General features: G+C 39.4%; 1 protein-coding gene across 3 annotated transcripts in view; it reads left to right on the top strand.

Annotated features, from left to right (window-relative positions):
* The window catches only part of FRMD3 (FERM domain containing 3), a 174,431-nt gene that overhangs the window by 65,929 nt on the left and 81,621 nt on the right, over positions 1-26,881 (top strand). Inside the window, exons 2-3 of one of the 3 annotated variants that reach the window (XM_064140210.1) lie at positions 9,878-9,982; positions 25,588-25,630. In XM_064140210.1, the coding sequence (XP_063996280.1) occupies positions 9,878-9,982; positions 25,588-25,630 (148 nt within the window). Of the gene's footprint in view, positions 1-9,877; positions 9,983-25,587; positions 25,631-26,881 lie in introns of those variants that run through there. The other 2 variants (XM_064140211.1, XM_064140213.1) reach the window with 2 other exon arrangements.

Genomic DNA, 26,881 nt, shown 5'->3' with positions numbered 1-26,881 from the left:
GTGTATCTATTAGAAAAGATACAGTTAAAGAATGGTACTTGGACTAGAGTATGGAGGAGGTCTTGTTTTATGGTTCTGATGAACCCATTAAAAAGATTCGTATTGTGCACGGCCAGGGTAGAATCGTTGACCATCACCCTGAACAAAGAGTCATTAGGTAATTTTGACCAGGTCCTGATTCGGCTTTTGGGTTGCTTTGTAAATGAGGGCTAAGAGCTCATTCTTGGAAGCCTCTCATCTAGATATGATATGATAGCGTGTAGTAGCTGTATCTTCCAAGGTGGCTTTGATGTCAAGGATAGGAGAGAGAGAGAGCAGAGTTAGCTTTGCTGAGCAATGCTGGATGATAGATAAAATTACAGATTTGTTGACAGAAGCACTCAGTTCCTTTTAAGAAATCAATAGTGCCCCAGATAGCATCACAAATACTGAGCTAATGGAAGCTGTTACCAGAAGTGAGCAGTTAATGCTGCAAGCCTTCTGTGAGACCATCAGTTCAGGGACACAAAAGCTAAATGGCCAAATGTTGCCCATATACAGAGGGACAGAAAACAGTGATGAGCACTTGAGCCCTGTAAATGAGTATTGCATTTGTGGTTTCTCCAGTGCCTGCCTGCCTGGCTAGCAGAGACTTTTGAGAACTGCCATACATGGGCTAATTTGTTTTGGTTTATCATTTACTCATGGGGCAGAGTAACTCACTTACAAAACAGCGCTGAGGTCAAGAGCTGACTGTGTGAAAGATGTTGTCTGTGTTCATTCCTGCTGTCCAGGTTTTATTGTGTAGTAGAATACAATTTTAATTTTGCATATGATTTTGTATTTATGGCTTTCCCATTGCACAGGACTGATGTTCTATTTTTCCTGTGGGGTAACTGTTTCTTTTCCACCTTCATCTGTTATTATTTGGCCACTATTGTCGTTCAAAACCTCTAATTCAAGAGGGGACAATCTTATGCTGTTACGTGGATAAAACTGCCCATCTTTTGCAAAGAATAGTACAAAACTAAAGAAAAATAAATAACCTCAAATAATCCTCTTCATTTCCCAACTGAGATAGGACACAAGAAGAATTGTGTTTGACAGATAAGTTTCTGGCCTGTCTGCAGCACATGATTCTGGGGAGATTTTCAAAGCTGCATGCGTTTAACCATGCAGTTTCATTTAAGTTTAATATAGCTTCCACAGCTAGGTACAAACTTGACACTGTTTTCTACTTGTTTCTTTTCTCAGCATAGAGAGGTTTGCTGTTAGGATATGTTTTGTGTATTTATTGCCCAACTGAATTAGTAGGAAGAAACTGGTTTGTTGCTCCTATCTCTGTGTGTGTTTTGTTTTAAATTTAGTTCTCTTCAGATACAGTGCTTGGGCCTCAACTGATAATGTAGTGCTCTGAAATTCAAGTTTAAAGACTGATTTCTTTGCAAAAAGGATGTTCTTCAAGACTCATTCCATGTTAGCATGGTTCTAAAACCAGAGGAGTATGAGTAGTTTGCATCTCAGGCATGAAGTGTTCTTGTGGCCAAAGGTTATCACTACTGTCTATTAAACCCCCAATGAAATAAAATGGGCGTAATTCTCTTAATACTTTCAGTCATGCATTTACATATTTTTTTTCCACTGAGAAGTCTTTCCTGTTTCAAAATAGAAGGTAAAGTAAGATAGTAATTCCAACTTTCATTTGTTAATTTTGAGTGAGTCAGAGTTGTTACTTCACTTTGCATTTCTGCAGCATATATGTCTTCTGGGAAGTTCTGTGCTGGAATTCTGTAACTAAGAGAAGTCTGTTCTGGTTGCTTGTCTTGTTGAGAAGCTTATTAGGAAGAGGCACATCTTCTGTAAATTTTATTCAGGAAGCGAGTAGATAAATAATAGCAAAAATAGTTCTTCCCCCAGCATATTTCCATTATCACAAAGTGTATTTCCACTTTGTGTATTACCGTTTTGGATTGTCACTGTCCTCCCTAGAGGACTGTCCCATACATCTATCCATTCTAAGCATTTCTTAAGCCTGTGTCTTGTCAGTCAGCTCCACTTGGGTGGTGTTTCTAAGCGAATGGTGTTGGATTTCCAGCAATGTAGTAGGGTGCTGTTCTATCTCTAGCTGCTAAAACTTACTCTAAAACTTTGCTACTGAGAACAGATTTTTGATTGATTTCTGCTGGCTGGCTGAATGGTGGAGTTGCATAGAAGGATCTGGACATATTTGGGTAAAACCTTTTTACAAAAGCTAATTTCACTGTGTAATGAAATAAATGAATTTATACATTGTAAAAAAAAAAACCAACCATATATGTAGAAACACAAATTAAAAAAAATCTGTCCACCACTAAATTTTAGAGTTAGAAAATGTTGCTACAAATCCATGTCAGGTCACGGACTATACATAATGAAGCATGTAATTTGCCAGAGGCAATTAATGCAATTTGATGTATAGAAGAGGACTCTTGTAATTAAGCAGATGCCAACTGCTTTACTGCAATGCCACTTTTTGCATGTTTTATTAAAAAAAATTAGATTTGATATTTTCCTCTTATTCCAGGTTTGTGGAAATGCAATTAATTCCTCACTGTAAAAAAGAAGAGAATTCTGTGATAAATACTTCTAAAGTAAAATCTGGCAGTTCAAAGTTCAGATTCCGTTGGCAAAAGTTTATTACTTTGTTAAAATTTATTCTGAAAATTTAGCCACAAAAATGTAAATTACAGCTGGCCCTTCCTGCAAATGAGAAAATTTTCCAATTAAGTTCTGTATAATAGATTTCCAGTGTATTTTCAAGAGTTTAGAGTTACAGAGCGTACTGATTATGAGCATGAAGGAAATCCTTTTGAAGGCGAGAGCTGTGGCATGAGCAAGCATGTTTTCAATTGTTCTTTCTATTTCAAAGGCATTATACAATGTCCATTTGTGAAACATCTACAGTAGGATATTTTGATCACTGCTTCCAAAGACAGAGCAAGGAAGGCAAAGATGTTGTCTGTGTAACCATGTTGTGCGTAGTTGCTGTCATCTGTAATCTCAGTGAATCCATAAATCCAAAGATCTGTAAGAAATCTGCCTGGAGTGTTGGAGGTTGTCATGGTAGGGACTGGCCTAATGTTGCTAGTTTGAAGCTGAGTCTGTTCCACCTCGCTGCATTTGATTACTGCAGAATGATGATTCTTGACATTAATTTTTGTGTGGGACTTCAAAATTAATTTATAGGAAAATGCAGAAATTCAGACATGCCAAATTGCCTTCTTTCTACCCTCAGCCCTTCTTCCTATTCAACTTTGAAAGTTTAATGTCAAATCAGCCCCATTCCCATAGCATGTGCCTAAGCCCACTGGTGATGCTTAGTGAAATTTCTTGCTGTGCCACTGGAAGCAAATGTAAATATGATGGCAGCTGCCCCCAAATGCACACGAGGAGCCAGAATTGCTCCCAGATGTCCTTTTACAGCGACACTTCTGTGTACAAGAGCAGGCACTGATACTGAACTATAGAATAGTTATGGATGAAATGGGGGATGTGTGCCTATTTGGCTTCAAGGTATTTCTCTCTCAAAAAGCGTTGGAAGAAGTATGATCTCATTCCTGGAGAAATGCCTTTTGAATTAGTGTTTTTGCCTTACAAGAACTTGATTTTGTCCATTTTCTTGAATGGTGGCATTATGATTATTCTCGAATTTGCTTCTTTTTTTTTTTTTTTTTTTTTTTTTTTTTTTTTTTTTTTTTTTTCCTCTTTGGAAATTCAAAGTGTGTTACACACTAAGGAAAATAACTATATAAAAGTAGACACTGTTTTTGCCTTGCATGAGATACTAGACTACATTTATTTAAATGGAAGCACTGGTTTTAGTGTCGTTGTAATGTACTTTTGGGGTTTTTTTTAATTGTGTTGATTTTTGTTTATTTTGTAGATTTACATTTAAGTAAGCACTTAAATAAATGTGGAGCTTTACACAGAGGATCGGTGTTGAACTGTTGAAAACTTTGCCTGGGTGAAAATGCTTGTGAGATGAGGATACAAATAACCAGTACAAATAAACACTGTGTTTATAACTCTGCATTGCTTGTTAGCATTGCCGGTAGCTTCCTGACAGAGATAAGCACAGCTGGCAGGACTTCAGTGGTTGGATAACAGACCAGAAACACTGTGTTTAATCTCTCAGAACTCCATAATGAAGCAAATGCAAATAGGGAAGGCATTTCACTGAAAACAAGCTCTTAAACAGGGTTTTCCTCTCGCTTTCAGAACTGTGAAACAGTGACAAACATTTTGTGTTCTCATTTTACATCATTGGAGAAGGGTTAAAGCATCAGAACAAGACAATTGTCTCCCTTGCTTTTTAATTTGCACAAAGAAACTAGGAATAAAACCCAAAATATAAAACAACAACAACAAACCAAAAATACAAAACATTCCCGAAGAAAGCACAATATTGGGGTATCCTGTTAGGCTGAAGCTGGTCAAGAACCGTGGAGATTTTTGGATTGATTGCTGTGTTACAGAGATGTCAACCAGGATTTGGGTTACTCAGTCATAAATTTACTGAGTTTCAGAAATGGCAGTGATAGTAATAGTATCTGCTAGTGAAAATGAAGCTTCTTTGCAGTCTTTTAATCAGTTCTAGAGCCAAGGAAGAAACTCAGGTTGTCCTCTGAGTCCACCAGTGAAGCATTCCATATGGCCATGTTTTCATGTTGTGTTGAAGTGGAAGATATCCCTTGTTTTGCTTAATTCTTTTGCAACAGCTACTAGTTCAATTTGATGTATACTTCAACAGAAAAGAAAACTTCTGATCCATCTTAAGAAGAAGAGTTTATCAGTTGTTTGCAAGCAGTGTGTTAAGGGATTCTGTCAAGTACACAGATGTTGTTTTTGAATTTATGAATTTAGCATAAATTGGCCTATTTAAGCTGGTATTCTCTCATTGAAAACAGTGTATTGATTACAAGCCAGAATTTTGATTTTGTTGTTTACACACTTTTGTGACTCTTGTTTCTGCTTTGGCTGATCTTCTCTACTTGAGAACAGTTGTTGACTTCTGACTGAATTGTGATGTGATCTGTGAATATTGAAAAAAATCTGACTTGCTTTTTGCTTTCAGATTCCTGTGGTCTGTTGCTGACATTTTTCAGTAGTGTTTCCAATGATGCCTTTATTTCAGTGGTGCCTCTTTTGTGTGTTCTGACAAATATGCTGAAATGTAGTATAAAAACATTTTTCTGCTAAGCATTTTATTGGCATAGCAGGGTTTGAGATTTTGGTTGGTTGGGATTTTGTTTGGCTTTTTTGTTTGTTTGTTGAAGGATCACTTAATTGGAAAGCTATAAGGCAACTGTCTGAAATCTCAGGCAATATTTTTATATTCATTATTCTGTGACCCAAATCTGTTCCTGTGCTCTGTTTTGGATGACTGGCAGCTCCTAATTTAATTTATCTGTATTTCACAAATGAGAATAAAGTTTGGATTGAATATATTCTTTCGTACTATAATATTTAATAAGTGTATCAAAGAATACAGGAGATGAGAGAGATCATTAGATTCTAAAACTCAGGAGAATTTGGAGCATTGTGAAAGAAATACAGAAAGTGTTTATGGATGCTGTTTGCAGAAAACAAGATGAATGACTGTTGCCACCCTTCTTGCCACATTATTATGAATTCAGTCTTAAGGTGCTCTGTGCTACGTCAAATACTTCCTCTGTGCATCAATTGCAATCTGATTTATCTTCAATTTTCAGGTACTTTAAAAGCATAACAGTGGAACATTTACAATGATATTTATGAGAACATGTTAACATTATATATGTCCCCATATAGTGACTTTTACATATCTATAATATTTCTTATTGTATGGAAATGAATCATGTAAAACTTGAAGACTGACTGAGTAGCAGTGTTAACTGAAACATATTAACCAAGGGTAGAGATTATTTGATTTATCTAGGGAGGCCTTAAGGATTCCTAGAGCATGGATTTAACTTGGAGTGCTTTTTTATTTGGTTCATTTCCATCATGTATTTTTCAAGCAAGAAAACAAAGACATCAATTAATTTTAGAAAGAGAGTGTTTTACTTGATTGAAAAACCCATGCATGCCCCAGGCTTTTTATGAGATTCCTCAAGAACTAAAAAATGGTTTTGATTATTTAGGTGGCTGAAGTAAGAGACTATTTAAGCGAGTGTTTTAGGATGTGAATGTGTAGAAGTTAGTAAACTGTTTTTCCAGTAACACTCTCTGATATTGTCAGATGAAAATGTGGCTAGTTTGGTTTCTTCGTTTCCAGTGTTTGAAAAAATGACTTTCTTCTGTACATGGTTGGTAAAATGTCTTTTCATGTTTTACCGTACCCGAGTCACCTAATAGCTGCTGTCCTCCAGTTCTATTTAGTTCATTGTAGATTCATCTTAAAACTGCATAACTTGAATTTCACAGCTGTTCAAAAATTTTCATCTACTTCTTTTCTTTTGAAATGCCACTGCTGCAATTTTGCCTTAGTATTTCAATGGTCTTTCTTACTGCACAGTCACAGAAGTTTGCAAACACTCCCTAGATTTTAAGCTAGAAAATACTTTGCTGAGATTTGATTGTGTAAGGATTGATTTTTTTTTTCCAGCTGCTGTGAGAATGACAGTTTTCTTTTTGTACTTTTGAATCTTTGATACTGGCTTTGTCTTTTGAGGAAGTTTCTTCTATACAGTCACTAGCATGCTTGAGTACAGTATAAACCCCATCAGTGTATATGTTACCCACTATTAAGAGCAAAGAATTCTGTTTTTAAATGTCTGGAGGCTGGAAGGAAACAATGAAAGAAGGAAACAATGAAAGAAGGAAACCTGTAGCAGCTCTGTTACTGGCAGGTAAGTGTGTGAGGTTAAGTGATTGCAGAAAACAGACAAATTAGGTTAGCATCATTTGTCACTGGCTATGTAGAATGAGGAAAACAAAGTACAGAAATGCCACGGTGCTGACAAGGTAAGGTAGCGCTATCCTCCAGACAAGTAGCAACATATAGAAGAGTCAAGCACTCCAGGCAAAGGATAAATGCACATGGTGTAGAAAGTGTAGAAAGAAAGAATTAGTGGAACTAGATGGCTAACACAGTAGCGAGAGAAGCAGAGACTCTCGTACCTATGAAAAAGAAATCAATTAGAGAAATTAGCAATTTTCCTGTGGCTAGAAGTGAATTCGAGTGAGAATGTCCCATGTGGTAGGGGAGGGTATGGCCACAGAAGTTCAGAGGTGCCAAAAGGCCATGTAGCTTTCTGTCAGTTCCTTATTTTTTTACTGAATTTTCTATTTATTGAATGATGGTAGCAAAGGGCTGAGCAACTGCATCCCCATCAGAATGCCTTTTTAATTATAAAGATAAGAAAATAGAGGAGTAGTAGTTCACATGCTGTATTCTTTTCTGATGCTCTAATCATGAAACAGGTCTCTTTTTTCATATGTTTTTCCCTCAGCTTTTCTTATGTGAAATGTAGATGAAAACAGTCTTCAGTTTTGCAAAGCAACTTGAGAAACACAGAGTTACCTGCTCATTTTTGCATAGTCATGCTGTTTATGGTGTAAATTATCTGTTAGCTTTTTGAAGAAAGTTTGAGTAAGACATAGCACTAAAATTTTCAGGGAATCATTTGGATCTGTTGGTCCCCTTCAGATACTGGAAGACCACTACAAGGTCTTCTTGAAGCCTTCTCTTCTCCAGGCTGAAAAGCCCCAACTCTCATAGCCTGTCCTCACAGCAGAGGTGCTTCAGCCCTCTTGTCATCTTCATGGACTCCTCTCTACTCGCTCTAGCAGCTTGATGTGCTTCTTGCGTTGGGAGCTCCAGAACTGTACACAGTACTCCAGGTGGGGTCTAATGAGAACAGAATAAAGGGGGAGAGTCACCTCCCTAGCCCTGCTGGCCACACTTCTCTTGCTGCAGCTCGGACACAGTTTCTCTCTGGGCTGCACATGCACACTGCCAGCTCATGTTGAGCTTTTCATCAACCCAGACCCCCATGTCTTTTTCCTCAGGGCTGCTCTCCAGCCATTTGCCACTCAGCCTGTATTTATGCTTGGGATTGTGCTGACCCAGGTGCAGGACCTTACACTTGGCCTTGTTGAATGTCATTGGGCCTACCTCTGCAGCTTGTCCAGGTCCCTCTGGATGGCATACCTGCCCTCTAGCAAGTCTACTGTGCCACACAGCTTGGTGTCATCTGCAAATTTGCTGAGAGTGCACTTGATTCCTCTGTCCATGTCCCTGATGAAGATGTTAAACAAGCACTGGTCCCAGCAGTGACTTCTGAGGGATGCCACTTGTCACTGGTCTCCAGATGGACATTGTGTCATTGGAACGGGCTGACCAGGGAGGTGATGGAGTCACTGTCCCTGGAGGTGTTCAAGAAAAGACTGGATGAGGCACTTAGTGCCGTGGTCTAGTTGACTGGATAGGGGTGGTTGATAGGTTGGACTGGATGATCTTGGAAGTCTCTTCCAACCTGGTTGATTCTATGATTCTATGGTCACCACTCTCTGCATGCAGCCATCCAGCCAATTCCTTATCCTGCAGTGTTCCACCCATCAAGTCTCTGTTTTCGAGTTTAGTGACCAAGCTGTCATGTGGGACAGAGTCAAATGCCTTACACATGTCCAGGAGGATGATGTCAGTTGCCCTTCCCTTGTCCACTGTTGCTGTGGAGTAGACAGAAATAAATGCAGTGACCTGACAGTGCACCACACTGAAGCACTTTTTCTTAGAACAGACTGTTTTGGGAGAACAGTTTTAGCCTGGTGTTAATACTTGGATTCATCACAATTTAGAAAATAAAATTCATGTTGACTGCATCGAAAGAAATGTGGAAATTCATGTACGTTCTCTGAATTAGACAGTAGATTAAGGGGAAATAAACACGGTATTGAAATTGAAGACAGCAGAAATAAAGAATGGAATTGTTAGCTAAATGTCATGTGTACAGTAAGTTTCATTAAGGCAATAGTTACCCAGTAGAATGCAAAGATGAAAACATCTCTTTCAGTAATTTGGGAATTTCTTCTTTGAACTGTATTGCTGTCTGGAAATTAAGGATCAAGTCACAGTATCACAGTATCACCAAGGTTGGAAGAGACCTCATAGAACATCAAGTCCAACCTGTTACCACAGAGCTCAAGGCTAGACCATAGCACCAAGTGCCACGTCCAGTCCTGCCTTGAACAGCTCCAGGGACGGCGACTCCACCACCTCCCCAGGCAGCCCATTCCAGTGTCCAATGACTCTCTCAGGGAAGAACTTTCTCCTCACCTCGAGCCTAAATTTCCCCTGGTGTAGCTTGAGGCTGTGTCCTCTTGTTCTGGTGCTGGGCACCTGAGAGAAGAGAGCAACCTCCCCCTGGCCACAACCACCCTTCAGGTAGTTGTAGACAGCAATAAGGTCACCCCTGAGCCTCCTCTTCTCCCGGCTAAAGTCTCTCCTGCTTTGGGCATTGCACAGAGATCCAGTCAGGTACTCACTGCCAAACTGCTTGCAGACCTAGAGGATATGAAAAAAGCACACTCTGTTTTGAAATTCTGTATATAAATGGAATTATAGCATCAGGTGGAAACATGTTTCTAGTATATTAAGTGTTATAAATGTGCAGATGTTAGAGTGCATGTGTTTTCCTGAGGCAGAAGCAGTGATGATATTTTCTTAATGAGTCAAATTTGTGAATATGCAGGGAGTATATTGATAACTTATCTCCTGCATCTCCTAGAGGAGATGAATGCTCAAATCCTTGTCCTAAACTGAACAACAAATTTAATGTGGCATTTTTCTTGACACTTGGATTAGATTTTGAAAATATTTACAGACAGTAAATTCAGAATACTGAGAATAATGTATCAATTCTTTCTCTTTTTACAGAGGGAAACTAAAGGTCAGTTTCTCATAGATCACATCTGCAACTATTACAGCTTGCTGGAGAAAGACTATTTTGGCATTCGCTACGTTGACCCTGAAAAGCAAAGGGTATGTATATAAACTCTGACTCCATTTGTTTTTCAGTAATACTACATTGATTAATTAAAAAAAAAAAAAAAGGAGTATTTCAATAAGCAGGCAAGTTCTGATGCAAAATTATGTATCTCTGAGGATTTTTCTCTGTCCATAATCTATGGAGGCTACTAAAGTGGCAATCTTAAATTAATTTTCCCCTCAGTTCAGATATATAGTTTCAGATAAATTGACACATTCTGATTTGTGTAGTTCTCCTGGACACTGAAGATAGAAAAGTTCTGTAGGTGTGACAGAGTTAGCACAGAGTAGCTCTAGGCTGTTGTGGAGGCAGGGAATGAATGCAGCCGAGTCAGGAATTTATGGACAAATAGAGTTATTTTATTTTCCCAAAAACCTGCCCCCCCAAACTATATACAGAAATTAATTTAGTTTTAATTAGCAGATTCAGTCAGATGAGAAGATCTACAAGGATACCATAGGTAATTTTGACTATTTTGGAAGTCAGAAGTTGGAAAAGGCTAAGCTATTAAACATAGCATCCCCCGTGATTAATCAGGCTGAGCCATTAATGTTTCCTCACAGGTGAGTCAGGCTGGCTGAAAGGAAGGGCTGTCCAGATGCCTGTCCCCTCACTCTCTTTCAGAAGACCTCAAAGATCGTTAAGGGCTATTGAGCCTGCATAAGGGTGCTAATGGTGGAAGCCTTCCATAGCAGAGAGGGTCCTGTCCCTCAGGAGCTTGTCCTTCGGAGCACCAGGGGACTCTTTCTTGCAGAATCTATCCAGGTGGGGGGAGAACTCTAAGGCAGGAACCCCAAGGCAGGAAGTCCCCCAATATTTATACCCTTCCTAGACAAAGAGCCGAGTTACCACTGCCTAGGCGCGAAGACCACAGCCAATCCCAGCCTGATTCCAGCGCAGGCACTGCACGGGCACCCCTCGTGCCGGAAGGGCCCCTTGCTCCCCGCCTTCACACCTGCAGGACAGGTCTTTTTGTGCCTTTTCCTCTCCCATTCAAACCACAGAGGGAGAGGAATTTTGGGGTATACAGGACTCCAGGACATAGGCTCTGGCACTGTGCTGGCATTTGGCAGCTGTGTTTTTCTGTAGAGTATGCTTCCTGGGAGATGTAGGCAGAAATTCTGTTGAGTTTAACAGCAGGAAAGTATCCAGTCATTCTCTTCCAGTTTTCAGATGGTGAGTAGACTTAGATATCTGTAATGCACAAAGTCAGCACGATTTGTCAGGCTGTGGTGGTTTCTTCAGATTAGTGCCTTCTATAGAGGCATCTTTACACTTGTGCAGTAAAATTTATTAGCCTGTGCTCTATGCATTTGAGTGGGCAGAGATTAATCATCTCTTCTGGTAGAAGGTGGGGTGGTCCTGCAGGTTGTATTCTGTAGGTTATTTGCTGCTGCTGCTGCTCTCTGGATTCAGACAGTTGTTACTGTGGGAGGGTAGGGAAGGATGGCCAACGCAGGGAATGGAGTTTCCAAACAGTGGAATTCAGAACTGCTGCTTCACTGTGTGTTCCTGCTGGTCTCAAGACTTAGATTTGTACATGAGGTCTTACACTGGCATTTAATCTGTGGAAATGGTTACCAGTTTGAAATTGCTATGTTTCAAGAGGAAAACATTTTGCCAGATATCTCTTGCTACACCCCATTAATTTTGGCCAAAGTCACCGTAAGTGGGGATTTCCCCTTGTGGTGGTTTGAGGCTGGATACCTTTAATACCCATGAAGTTGCAGGCCTCCAAAGGCTGAATAGGTCCAGAAGGTGGTCTGGAGAGTGTTGTTTTTTGTTATTTCGTTTCCGTAAGCCCTGCCTCCCTGTAGAACTGGCTGCAGAGTCAGTTTCTGCCCCTTTCCTCTCCCTCTCTGCTCCTGGAAGGACGTGTGGAGCCTTGCCTTGGGTTTGCCGTGGGGGAGTCGGGCCCTGTTTGGCCTTGCTCGTGCTGCCAGTTTGGGCCTGGCTCAGCCTGTCTCACCCTGGAGGTGGTGAGCTGAACTGGCAGCTGTGTCACTTGTGTATGGGGGAGTGCAGAGAGACATAGGATAGTGCAGGGTGGTATTAGGGCCCGGCAGTTTGGCCTGGTTCAGAGGGAGGTTTGTGGAAGGTTTGGCCTGAGGAGGTGATGGAGAAATGTGGCCTGTGGATTTCTTTGTATTTGATATGCTTTTGCACTAGTAACTGTAGTTATGGACAGCATTTCCATTTAAACCTTCTATCCAATTCTGATGCGGAATATTTTCTTCACCTACTTTGAGAAGAGTTAAAGAGCCTACCTACCTCCTTAAACTGAGAAAACCCACTACTTACGTTTGTGGGGTTCCCATAACTTTGCAAAGATGCAGCAGCACTTTCGTTGCACCCTCCTTTTGAAATGAATGTAATTACCAAAACAGTTGGAAGTTATCCTGACCAATGTAATTCTTCATGATCATTAAAATTATACAGCTGTTCACCTGTCTGGAATTGATAGGACAAGTAAGTGGAGTGCTACATTGACTATAAGTAGTTTGGAGTTAATGAATGTGCACTTTTTTTTGAGACCTTTTTTTGACAGTTATCAAAAAATTGCTACAGACAAGTTAGTTTGCTTAAGAGCAGTCAAGAGTTGTGGTTGTTGTGGTTTTTTTTCTTTAGTTAAAAACTTGTTTTTTATTTTTTTTTGCTTTTAAAAAGTCATGCTTCAGTAAATATTAAAAAAAAAACCAACCCCACTGGGATACTTCTCCATTCATACTTTATATGGTTCCCATGTTGCAAACAACTGTGAACTATATTGCCACACTTGCTGAGGTATCTTATTCTTGTTTGCTTTAGAGTTCTACATTTTGTAGTGTAGCCTAGCACTGTGTTAAATCTACAGGGAATTATGGTCTGCACTGAAGCTTAAGTTTTCTCTTGATTAGTAGTAAAAGACTATCTAAGGCAACATTTATAAAAGCTTTAGATCTTCATTTCCTTTTACATCTAACAACTAAGAATACTCTGGCCATCCTGTGTAGTAGGATGCTTGTATCCACTGGCCAAATCTTCAGATGGATTTTGTTAAGCAGACTTCTCAAGCTTAGCTTTTCCATATGTGCATTCTTAAATGCTGATTTATATTTACTGTCATGGTTTTAAGCATAAGAAATACTGGATAGAATACTGTACCTATAGTAGGAAACTAGACCAAATCAGGATTTCAAAATGATGCAGTAAGGTGAAGCCTATTCCATAGTTTTGAATTCTAACAGTTGTGATCTTAGCTGCCTGAAACTCATGTTAACAAAACCTCCTGAGATTCCTGAGAAGTAGTGGTTATAGAAATAAACTGTAGCAGGTATAAGATCTAGAGAGGTTACAGGAGGAATGGCATATCGTTATAGCTGTGTTACAGGAAAGAATACTCAGTGATCTGTGGAGGAGATTTCTGAAGCTCCATGAAGTTCTTGCAGGTCCCACCAAGGCAAAAGCAAGAAACCTTTCCTGGAGTATTATTACAAAACAGTACCTCTGTAAAGACCTGTAGGTGGATTTCACCTTTCTAAAGTTAAATTTGTTGATTAGATTGAAAACAATGGCGTTGAGGTGAAGTGATAATTCATGCTAAACAAGTTCAACAATGTGTGTGACAATATACTAGACTATGTTGTAGGCAAATAAGTCTGGGACAATGAGTAAAACAAATATTCCTTGATCTGGTTTTGGCATTAAGCCAACAATATGTTGTGGCTGTGATAAAGGCCAACACTTTGTTGGCTGCTTCTTAGGAGTATTTTCAGAAAGTATTAATGTCATTGTACTTTGTTCAGATGTCAGCTATTCTGATCTAGGTATTTGCGTTTTAGAAAGGTCCGCTTTACTGAATCAGGAGGAGTGTTAGAAAGATAAAACACAGAGCTGTTTCTTTTTTTTTCAGAGGATATTTGAAAGGGCATAACACACTTAGTGCAGCAAAACAAAGAGTAAGAGGATATTTTTATGCATGCATCAGAGCATAAAGTGGAAAGAAAATGAAAGTTTAAGCAAGAGAGATGGCTTCTTAATTGAGCCAGTAAGAACTGAAGTATCTGGAGCAGTCATATTGGAGCAATAGGACAAAATTTTAGACCAGGTTTGTAAAGAATTTGAAGAGAAATATCTATAATTTTCAGGAAGGTGTTTATATTGAATGATAAAGATAAAGACTAGGCACCATCTTCTGAAGTTTCTTTCAAATAATATGTAGTAAAAGCTGAAATGGTGGTCTACCATTTTTTTAGGAGAGTTAACTATTGGTTCCGATGCAGGTATTATACAGTTCTTTGCTTTGCCTGCTTTCGTGGAATTTTGTAGTTTATGTTCTGTTGCATAGTCACTGTCTTTGCATGGGAAAGGCTGTATTTGTGGTTCCAAATGAAACTGCCAAATTTCTGATTTTTAGTGAATTATTCTTGATTGGCTCTTTGAATAGCTCATCTGTTGTCAGAATGTTGTTACAGAGTGTCCACACACACACATATGTATATATAAATGTTATGCATAACTGCTCCTGCTGGCGTTTAGTTTACCAGTGATGCTTGCCTATTTTTATATGCATGTAATTTTTTGTGCAGAGGTTATGGAGCTGACCAAAAACTAATTTGCAGATCTTTTGTTTGGTAATATTGAGGTAGCCTAGGCCGGCAAAATTATGAGCTTTAATTCATTCTAAATGTCTTCTTTCAGGATTTTCTTCCAAAATGCAGCATTTTGACGTAGAAGGTTGAAACATTTGACTGAATTTGAGAATTTAAAACATGAACTGTTTCAGTATTTCACAAGTTTCAAATAAAATGTTTCAATATTTGTTTAGAACATTCAGTACTTCAGATGGTGGAAAAAAGTAGATAATTGAGCTAATTGTCTTAGGTTGGGACAAATTTTCAAAGTGTAGGAAAAATATGGTGGGGAACAGCTGTTGTTTTTAGAGGTTTCATTCCAAATAACTTATGATACGTACTCCTTCCTCCTCCTAGATTCCCTTTTATTATATTTTTTCCTTCTGCATAAGTAAGCATATATGAATGTTTTAGGCATAATTAAACCTTGTAAAAAAATCTGTGGTTTTTGATTGTCTGTTCCAGACCAAAATAGAAACTGGGAGACGAGACACTCTTACAGAAGATAGGCATGTAGCTTTTTTTGTATCTTTGGTTATAGAGGAGAATATCAATGCCAATGACCTCAAATGGAACTGGTAGTTAACAATGCTAGATTCTATACAACGTGCACTGTTTTATCTTCTAGCATCATATTCTGATGTTCCCTTGGGGAAACTGTGCCTTAGGTTAGGTTCAAAAAATCCAGCTCGTACTAAAAATATTCAGTAAGTTGCAGTATGATGCCTTGTTTGTCTTTCTTCAGAATCTGTGCAGGGAACCAGCATGACACATTTCACATCAACATGATGTATATGGTCATGCCCCTTTATTGAAGCTAAGAGTGATGCTTATGTAGTGGCTAATATAACATGTACAATTCTGATAGGTTACATAGCAGAGTATGAGCTGTCCACATGCATAGAGGCAGAGCTAACCAACCAGTCCCCTTTAATCCCTCTCATGCAGCTAACTACAACTAGCTTTCCCAGATAGCAGCCTCTCTGCCAGCCCTCCCAAGGCCACTTCCCTGCAGCTGCTCCTCCTTATCAGGATGACCTAACATTACCCTTCCTACTTTCCTTATTTCAGACTGCTCAATTCTGCTCAGACCCTGACAGTATGGTGTTTTATATCTAATGGGACTACTCTGGAAAAAAAAAAAGAGTATCTAATGTTCATATGTTAGCTGTTGATTTATTCACTTGGTTTCCTGAAAAGCTAGGTATATAAGGTCACATTATCTTTCTGCCTAATTCTCAACTGTAGCAACTTACAAAGCTAGTTTTGACCAAATAAGGCTGGATTATAGGTCTCAAACACTATGTTCCTCTAAGATTTCATGAAGATGAGCTGCCATGTCAGAGGGTAAATCCCTATTGTTACTATTCTCAATGAGGGAAATGCTTAAGGGCAAACCTGTTCCATAGGGAATCTAGAGAGAGCTGAGAGACATTGTAAGAGCTGAGAAGCTGTCACTGTATTTTTTAGAAATAAGTAGTTTCAAACAGGAGATACACTTGCAGTAAGTGTTACTGATTCTCCAACTCTAGGAACTACCTGTAGGTATATATTCATGTGCTAACTATTAATATTGAGTGAAAACTCTTGAGGAAGTGCAGCATGATTAATTTTGTTCTGGATGCCATGGGTAGACTGAGCACCTTTCTTCCATTTTTAGGGCTGGTAGGAGATGGGAATAGCATCATATAATGCAGCTACTGTTCAGCATCTCTTACTAGGGAGAATCCCTTGTTGTGAGAGGCCACTGTTACTGAGGGCAATGGAGGATTAAGCAGAAAGAAGAGATTAGTGTGGTGAGATTTATTCTTTAAGTCCCTTCAGGAGAGCATCTGAGCAGTGATTTAAAGTTGAATATACTTGTTTCTCTTTTTTAACCCTCAGTGGGTGGATTCAAGCATGTAATTGTGATCAAAATTTTGAATGTGAAAGTATGAGGTGGTAGTTAGGCAGAAATACCCTGTAGCTACCCTTGAGGTAGTTTGGAAGTGTTATATGTTAAGAGAAGGCATTGTCGGGCCCTGAAGCAAATCTGAAGCCTCACCAGTCACTATAGAAATAGTTGAGTTCATAATCACCCCGGAGCATTAAGATGCTTTGCAATTTGCATGTGCTGCAGAGCTGTCGGGGAGCGGCACAGCAGAGCAGGGGTTTTAGCTCTGCACGTGTATGCCGGCAAAGTGTGGAAACAAAGCTTTCAAATCAGTGAAACTGCTCTATCAGTGAAGTCTCTGCTGTGCAGCCAGTTTTCAACGGTGGCTGTGAGTGTGCTGGGATTTTCTGACTTCTTCAGAGCAGAGCCCATCTCTGTGCATTGTTAGGAAGACAATGTTTTGTGCTATTGATTTCCAGTGAATTTGCAGAAACTGTCACAGGTGCGATTCTTGCATTTGGTCTTAGACACAATGGAAACTGGTAGGCATCTCTACACACAGTGAATTTTTTTGCATATTTATTTCACTAGCAAGGCTGCTGAGAAGTCTGATTTGTATTTTAGAGCATATCACTTCCAATGGACCTTGGCTGTGTATTTGTTTAATCCTGTAAACTAAGTTGCTCATCATTGTCCAAGTAATTACTGGGGAAAGAAATTGGAGCCTGTTGTCTTTCAGTAATTAACTTCCTTATCATGAAGTAGCAGTTCTGTTTTTAATGGGACACATACCAAAAATGTACAGTAGTTCCTCATCAGAGAGATCTTCTGAAAGGGTCAGCAAGTCTTGGGGTGTGGTTGAACTCTTGTGGTGGGGGGGCCATAGACCTGAAAACAGAGGCCTCCCTATGCCTCTACATGCCTGGACATGTTTTCCTGCCAGGACACCTGGTAGTGAATAGGATCATGTAACACACACACCCCCAACTCATGTATCCCTGGGGTCTGCCCAGGTGATCCCCATATTTGAGAGGGTCCAGGCAAACAGCTCCTTCCTATTAAGGTAAGGTTTGGCTTACTGCCAACCTGATTGGTCACTTTGGATGGCCAAAGGGCCATGGATCTCGGCCCACAGTCTATAAAGAGGGGTGCAGAGGTGCACCACGTGTTAAGATTCATCTGTTTAGCTTCAGACTCAGTTCTTGTCAGATCTGTTCAGATTCAGCTCTCTGACCCAGCCTGCAGCGCAGCTCAGCTCTCTGATCCACATTGCAGCGTCCTGCTGCCTGACTTGCTTGCAAAGGCCCAGACACAGAGTCTGGCCGTCACTTGCATGCTCACCGAGGCTTAGACCTCGTGCATTGATTTCAATTTGCAGTTAACCTGTCTGCATACCTTAGAAGCAGAACACATTCAAGCCTGCACCTGATACATATATGGCGAGCTGATAGCCCACTAAGCCTAGAGCCAGCTGTGCATATCAGCCAGCTACCTTGCTTTATCTACGGAGCTCAGACTCCCAGCTTTGCCTGGCAAGAGAGCCAGGATGCAAACTTTCTAGATGGTCTGCATACCCACACAAACAGCCTGCTAGCTGTGAAAGACCGTTCCAGAAGCTGCACGGACAACCTCCTTCTCCTGTTCCTGGAATCCTGCCAGCTGATCATCCCTGGACTCACCGTATCCAGAAGCAGCAGTTTTGAGGCAGAGATCACTTCACCAGGACAGAAGGTTAGAGGAAACCTGTTTACCCCAGAGACAGGGAAGATTTGTCATCCCCCCTCAGGCTGGGAGGATTCACGTAGTTTCCCTCTCAAGCCAGAAAGATTCCAGCACCACAGAGTCTGGACACTGGGCATAGGTTGTGATCCAACCCTGGGAGGATGATTAATAATTAAGAGCAACACTTATAAGAAAAGCTTTGATTCTTCTGTAATATAAGTCACCTCTGCCTTAGAGCAGACACAGTTTCAGCCCCTTCTGGGCAGACAGCATAGTTCTCAAGCGGCATTAAGCCTGAGGGAAATCTCTCTGTCTATAGTTGATATTCCCAGTTATTGACCAAATCCCTGTATATATATCATATCCTAATTGTTTTCATAACTTTGCACTAGAATTATATTTTATTACGCAGTGGTTGGGGGTGGCAAGAGTCTGTAAATATTAATTTTAATAAACATATTTTTATAGAAATTTAATACTGCCTCAAATTAATCTCTCACCTCCCCCTAATAAGGGAGGCATAGAGGTCCCCCTCCATAACAACTCTGCCTTGGTAAGAACAGCTATTTAACACATATTCTTAAAAGTGTGAACTTAGTCCCATATGCTGATGGGGAACGTTGGTAGAAAGAGACTATAGATAATTTTTAACCTGAGTTTAGCAAAGCTGCATCTTTGTGTGATGCCTCGTAAGGTTCCATGTAGCTATAGAGCTCTCCAGTCAATTCAATTTGAAGATGTAGAGAGAAGTATTTCAGGCTGAACACCATAGATTAATTAAAATTTTAGTGATTCTGCTTGTATATGAGTCTCTCCTTCTGGACACAGGTATCACAAAATTTAGGTGGTTTTGCACAAAGTCTTGCTGTGACCTTGTTTGGTGTGTGTAGTTAAGGTAATGCTGTTTCAGAAAAGAAAAAGAAAGGGAAAGTGTAGAAGGACTGAAAAGCAACAAATAATGCCCTGGGAATGAGACCAAGTATGAAAAAAAAAATCATACAGGAGAAATGGATTAGTCCAGAATAATTCAGCTGGGAAAAGAGGTGAACAAGAGAAAATGCATGAGAGAGAGAGCAAGAGAATGAGCAAGAGAGAAGAGGAAAGGTATGTTACAAAATGCCTTGCAGAAGGTGATCAGGGAAAGATCTTAGAAATATAACACACTTAAGGAAATGATAAAGCAATTGATATTGAGAAATATTTTTTAAATGCCATACCTAGTCATGGCATTGTAGCAGTTTTGTTTTTTTTTGTTAAAAAATAAGCATTCAGACAAATTGATGGAAGTCTGCAACAATTTATGGATAAATTGTGGTGAAGGCTGATGGGAAAATCTTTGCTGCAATAGAACAATATTTATATTTGTGGTATATAGGTCCTGGGAGCCTTGAAAACCCTCAGGGCATGAAGGAGACAGACAGGTTGTCCTGGATTGTGCATAGATTGGGGAGGCAGGTCTCTATGTAAGCATCCATTAGATTTCCATAGGTGGTTTTTGTTTGGTTTGGGTTTTTTTGTGGCTGACTTGGCACGTAGTGATCCAGTACAGGTCATTGCTTTGAGGCTAAAGCAAATTGATTTTGATTTTGCCTTTCACTCAAGGAAAAGTTTAGGTATTCATTTTCAAGGTTAATATGGGATTGAGGTTTAAATAAAATAAATTTTATTAGTTTTCCTGTGTTGTTTCAATGCATATCTCCATTCTTCTGCTCTCTTCTGTCCACTACACAGTCTTCAAATCCAGTCCTTGCTCAGCTAGTGTATTCCTGGTGACACCTTCACCTTCTAAATTTTTTTATGGTAGGCACATTGAAGTACTTGATTTAATATTGCTTGCTGAGGGGGCTTTAAAATATTCACAACATTTGTCCACATCTGGCTGCCCTTTCACTACTGCTCCATTTGCAAGCATGAAGACTAAATCATAGCATCATAGAACAGATTGGGTTGGAAGACCCTTGAAGGTCCTTCACAGAATCACAACATTTTGTGATTCTGTGAAGGTTATGTTGTTCAACCCACCTGCAGTGAGCAGGGACACAAGGTTTGACTAATGATGAGCTTTGTAAAATCTGAAATACTTTATTTCTGCCCCATGGCAGAAAAGCAGAAACAAGGAAGAAAAGTATAACTGAGAAGGGGGAGGCAGAAATCAAGAGCCTCTTGTGTGGGAGGAGGTGAGAGACTTTCCGCTGAATTCGACTTTCTTGCTGGTTGGATCCCAAGCACCTGCTTTTGGCTTGGCAATTTTTTAGGACATGGGCTCTGGTCTATGCCAGTCTTATGCAGGATTCCTTAGGGTCTTGCACTGTAAAGTGACTGTTAAAATGCAATGGAAGAAGTGTGGAGAATTTAAGGATACCTTATCATTTACAAAGGGCTGCAAGAATATACAAGGCACATCATACCCTTTTCTCTCTGTTTGCTCTGACTCCTTAACCCTATGCTATACTGAGGCCAAGCTAAGTTGTGTTTGAGCTTCTCAGTGAGTGACCCCGTGCAAAATGAGTTTGCTGGCTGAAGCCTCTAATCAATTCAGTGTCAGCAGAGTTAAACTGGCTTTCTATAATGGTGCTTTTACCCTTATGTGGTGTCCTTGCTTAGCCTGAGCTTTTGCTGTGGAAGCTAATAGCACATCAGCTGCTCAGAATTTGTGGGTAAGCAAGAACACACCTGGCCTTGCTAATGACTAGTCAGTGCCACTTAAAGGTTGATCAGAGGTAAGGGCTGTATTTACAAAGTAAAAATTGCATGAGTCTGAAATACAGCATTGCTGTCACAATGAAACCTTAGTCAGTTCTCAGCATATTTTAATATCTGAGAACCAAAAGTGATACCCATAACAGTTTGTTTATCACTGGCACTTGAAACACCAAAACTGATTACCTATTCCATGACTGACCTTCAGGCACTGAAGGGTATTTTGGTCTGCTTTCTGCTTCTATGAGGATATCTGCTTGTCCAAGTAGATACCCAGCTGCTGTCCAAGGCCTCTTCTGGAAGAAGAGATGAGAAATTGACAATACTGAACATTAATCTCCTCACAGAATCCCTGGTAGTAGATATTAGTTGAATTAGGATCTAAGTATTTTCTTCTTTGCTTGGCAGCAACCATGCTATCATGCCATTGAGGAAATGGGAGGCTCAGCATCTGAAGACATGATTTTTAATGATCATTAGGTTGTATCACATATAAACCCAAGATATTTTGAGGCTGGAGACCATCATCCAATTAAAAGAACCTTCATAGACACCAGTGTGAAATACATGCAAAAATGATACTGTAGGATTGTTGGTTTTTTTTTCTCTCCCAAGTTCACAGGATCACAGGCGTTTCAGGGGACCTCTGGAGGTCATCAAGTCCAAGCCCCCTGCCCAAGCAGGACCATATAATCTAGTGCAGGCCACACAGGAACGTGTCCAGATGAGTCTCGAAAGTCTCCAGAAAAAGAAGACTCCTCAGCCCCTCTGGGGAGCCTGTTCCAGTGCTCTGTGACCCTTACAGTAAAGAAGTTCTTTGTCATGTTGAAGTGGAGCTTCCTGTTTTGTAGTTTACGTTCATTGTCCATTGTGCTTTCACAGGGCACAAGAAAAAGAGGTTGTCCCTTTCTTCTTGACACCCAGCCCGCAGATATACATGTTTTAGATTCCCTCTCAATCTTCTCCTCTCCAGACTAAAAAGCCCCAGGTCTCTCAGCCCTTCCTCATAAGGCAGTGCTCCAGTACCTTAATCATCCTTGTAGCCCTCCATTGGACTCTCTCCAGTAATCCCTGTCCCTCTTGAACTGAGGAGCCCAGAGCTGAGTTCATTATTCCAGGTGAGATCTCAGTAGGGTCTCACACATTTTACTGCAAGGCACAGAATTAAGGATTCTTGTCTCTGGTTTGAAGTTTACATCTGACTTGTTTTGTTTGCTTATTTTATTTATCTTATAAGGAGTTAACCTTACAAGAAATGCCTATGGTCTGTTGCTGCAAGGCAGTGTGGCATACAGTAGTTATGAAAAATGTTCTCAGCTGAAGATCCAAAATGCTTTAAGTATTTGGCCTGACAAGTTGTGCCGGGTTTACACCACTTAGAGTTTGGGATTTATCCCCTAAAGGTAAATTACCATGCTACTCAGAAATTGAAAGTAAAATGAAATTATTATTTACAATAAGCTGGCTACATATAAAAGGTAATAAACATATATAAATACATATATACATACACAAGTAAAGCCCAGCTGACCCTCTTGGACAAAACCCAGCACCCCCCTGGACAAAGCCTGGGGTCTGTTGCAACCTGAGATAATATTATCTCTTCCCCTACTCCGAGTCTTACCAATAGCATAAACAAATAATTAGTGCAGTGCAGGCAAGACCAGAGGGAAACAGTGGGAAAATCAGGCAAGAAAGAGAGAGAAAATACTCTGAATTACCCCAACTATCTAGAAAAGCAACAACCCAGTGAAATGGGATAAATACATCTCTTACGCTCTTCTCAGCCCCTTTTGGGGCGTACTCTTGAATTCTCTCAAAATTTAGTTTACAGTTACGACAGTAGTCTTAAAACTGCAGCACAAGTGAACTTGAAGTGTTGTATTTTCATTTTATCTGACAATTATTTTTTAATTTTTTTCATCAAAATTAAAAAAAAAGAAGTCTATGTGGAAAAAAATATTTTGCAAAGTCAGACACTTTTCAGTTGAAATTTCCCAGATACTTTTCAGTTGAAGTTTCCTGCAGAAACCCTTTGATGAATTTATAGGAACTTTAATCTGGTTCAAGCTCTAACAGCTAATTAATCTTGGAATAAATATAGCATGAATACTGTATAGTAGAGCTGAGGCACAGTTATTAATTATTAATAGTTATGGCTGTAAGGCTGGAAGATAAGTACTCAGGAAAATCTTTCCTAAAACTCAAATTGAAATATGCAAACAAGTATAGGGGTGGCTATTTTCAGAAGTATAAGCAATGACTAGGTGTTTATCTTCCCTTGACACTCAGCAAACACTAAGCATCTAATTGCTGTGTCTTTGGGAATCTCCACAAATTATAAAATAACTGCTCAGCTTTCTAGAAGATTCATCTGAATTGCCTACACCGTTGCAATTTTTCATTAACAGAAGGTCACCACAGAAATCTGAGCTTCTAAAAGCTGCCTGTCGATTCCCTGACCTCTGAGTGAAAGTCTAGACTGCTTAATGGCCCAGTGCCTTTTCGTTCTGTTTTTAACCCTTGAAAGTCAGGTCTTACTGAAACATGTTTACTTTACTTTTGGACATGTTGGCCAAATGTGTGTTTCTGTGAGTTTGGTGCACTTCATGAGAGATTTCATCCGTGTTTCTACTTTTTCACTATTTATATGGTGCATTTTGTAGGTTTTATATTTGCAAACATAATTTTTGTACCTCTGACTTTTTGTCATCATAGATCATTAACTTCTTTGGACAGCCATAAATGCTGACCTAATCTATGGAAATATTTTTTAGCCTGGACCTTCAAAAAGAGGTATCAAAGAAAGGATGTTGTGCTTCTGCTGGATGAAAATAGTGAGATACCTCTTCTTTCTGTGGGAGTGATACTGCATGACTCACTGTCCAAGGTCCCCCTTTGCTGTCTGAATCTTCATCTAGGACTGCCTTGATCCTGATGGTGTTGGTGTGGGTGTAAGAACAAGTTAAGGAAAGTAAATGTGTGAATTTGTTCTTGGTTATGTATCTAAAAAGTACTGCAGACTGTATCAAATTTCTTAAATTGCCCATCTTTATATGAGCTGCCCTCTCCCTGCCATCATTCAGAAAAAAATCTATGAATAATGTATAGGTATGATCTAAAAAAAAAAAAAAAAAGAATTACATGAGCTGGGTATTTCTGGTAAGTTGGTGAAACACTCATTGCTTTCTCAATTCTTTTTATTTCATCTTTTTTCTTGAAAAAACTATAGATACTGGGGAGAAAGAAGAGGTGAAGAAATGGTGTGAGGTTATTCTTTTAATTATTGTTTAAGTTGGGCTTGTTGTTTGTTTGATTTATTTGTCTCCTAAGTACCAGGGTTCCCTATCAGTTTCTCAGTGATAAGTGAGCTTCAAAAAGAAATACACCATGGCGCTTATCATCGGTATTGCTGTAACCTTTATGCAGGAGTATCTGAGCATCCATTAGCATATAAGCTCTAGATATTTTAAAATTTTCATTCAGCATAATTTGTTTTGTCAGAAGTTCCAAAAAGTAATTTACTGTTTCCTCTGATACTCACTGAATTCCTGAGACATTATGATATTTAAAATAATAATTTTCTGTCACCTGTTAACAGTTCCTACAGAATGTTTTCCCTTGGGCTTTGTAGGAGAATTACTCAAAGTGGTGATGGAAACATGGGATATTTTAAGTATTAAATATGGTTTAATATATGCTAGGTTTTATTTTTACAGTACACTACGTGCACTGTAAAAAGCTTGAGTTAAAAGAGTTAAAAATTAAATCCTGGAGTGCAAAGCCTTCTAGTGTTATTATGCTTATTGAAGCTGAATACTGTGGTTTTTAACCAGCTGCTTCTATAGCACAAAGCTCATTTTAGTGTGGAGAATTTTTGCTTACAGGAAAAATCTCAGTACAAATGCTTGCTTGGGGACAGAAGTGGTATTTGAATATCAGCGTGTTCTTTTGTCAATCAAAACATCTTCCAGAGAAGTTCAGCTAATGTTAGCAGGGGATGTGCTAAGGCTCTTAACTAAAAGGTAACTCTAGCTTTTTGTCACAGAAGCTTCTGAGTTTAGTTTCCAGAGAATAAAAAGTGGAAGTTTTCCAGCCATTGCACTTTTTCCCTGGAAAGTTGCACACCAACTGGTAGGCATCCCTACCTTTCTGTTCTGCATGGACTGTTCATAGCGTAAAATTTAATGAAAAAGTACACAGTTTTTTCCTTCATATTTATAAATTTTTCTAGAACAGAACAATCTCTCACATTCTGAGGGTGCTGACTGAAAGTACACTGTTTATACAGCCTTTAGTTGTAAGAACTGTAGAAGACAGCATTAATGAAGAGACCATGTCAGTGTTTCAGAGTAGTCTGTCTGACTGTCCAATATGGTCATTCTTCTGGAGAAAGTGGCTGAAAGTGTAAGACTCAAAGGTCTGCTGCAACTAGAGTCTGTTGCCTTTAAATTTGTTTCCTAAATCTTTGTCTTATTTTTGTCTTAACTACATGTTGTAAGGAGTGGTATCATCAAGTACGTTTATGCAGTCCAATTCCAGTACTATAACAGTATAGAAATGCTCTTTCCATTTTATGTATGTCTCAGTGAAATAAAATTTGCTTCCTATTTTTGGTACTTCATACATGTACAAGGATGTTGTCTGCTGTGATCCATATTATCCTCTGCTCTCTGCTTTGTCTTTCCAGCACTGGCTTGAGCCCAACAAATCTGTCTTCAAGCAAATGAAATGTAAGTGTTGAGAGCTCATGTTTTTAAACTGCTTTTGAAATGCTCAGAGGTATTTCTTTGCTTTCATGCAGTAATTTAGAATATGCTTTATTTGTTTCATGGTGTGAGTGGGCCCTTCATGTCCTACCTGGTCTGCTCTCTGCTGCCGTCATTTCACAGTCTCACAGTGATGTGCACTTCTTGAGCTTTTCCTTACTGCTCAAGACACACAGCAACAAGCCAGCCGTTGTGGTGGGGTGGCAAATTTGACGGGGAAGACCTGTATATTATGGTTCTTGTTTTCAGTCAGATGCAATCAGCCACTGGGAGGTGGCAAGAGAAAATAGGGTGTGGCTGTTTCTGGATCTGTCGTGTGTGCTTTTGTAACACTGCCTTCCATTTCCTGACAGTGTGGAGTGTTGGTTTGACAGTGTTGTTACAGTCCAGCAAACTCAAGTGCTGTGGGCTAATTGATAAGCTCCTGCCACAGGCAACAGGAAATTAATACGAAAAAAAAAAAATAAATCTAACAAGATGCCTCAAAGCAAGACCGTGTCATTTTAATTACCTGTTTTAAATGTTATGGTCTGGTTAATCCTTTCCATTAAATGGGCTCCCTGTGAAAGCTTCTTTTGGAAGCAGAACTACTTTGGTTGTCTTAAGTTTGTATCTAGCAGTGAAAGATAATGTTTATTTGGCAATTCTGGAGTCTTGCTTTTTGTCCGTGGAAGTTGAGTCTTGCTTAATGTAAGATGTTGTCTCTCTGTCTACTTAGTTTGTGAAATGAAGGATTTTTACTCACCCTTCACGTTCAGTTGCTTTCTGTTTTAAGCATCAGTACAAGCTGTGTTTTGTGTAATGGATAATGTATTTAAGACCTTTAAGAGATTGTCTAATATGTAAAGACAGTCCAGTATATTGGCTGGACTGTGTGGAGTGCTTCGAGAGTTTCTTCCTTTAACACAGCAGTAGTATATATTGCTCTCTCTCTGTGTGTGTGTATCAGCATTTGCATAAACACACAGTGTATTCAGAGTCAGCTGGTTATGGTTAGTGTTTTGGCAGACAGAATTTTGTCCAGTACAAAAATAATTTCAAGCACATTAATAAGCTAAAACTAAGTTATATTCTTCTGTGATGCTAATGAAAGTAGAGTGGAGAGACTGTAATAATTAGAAATTATCTTTATCTCTTTCTTCATTGTGATGCTATCAAAAGTAGAAGAGAATTTCCTGAAAGTTACTTCTAGTGTGCATTCGTGTGCCTGTTTTA

This window comes from Pogoniulus pusillus, chromosome Z (genome assembly GCF_015220805.1).
Source record: "Pogoniulus pusillus isolate bPogPus1 chromosome Z, bPogPus1.pri, whole genome shotgun sequence".
In the NCBI taxonomy this organism is placed as follows: Eukaryota; Metazoa; Chordata; class Aves; order Piciformes; family Lybiidae; genus Pogoniulus; species Pogoniulus pusillus.
This window is presented reverse-complemented; position numbering and strand designations above follow the sequence as displayed.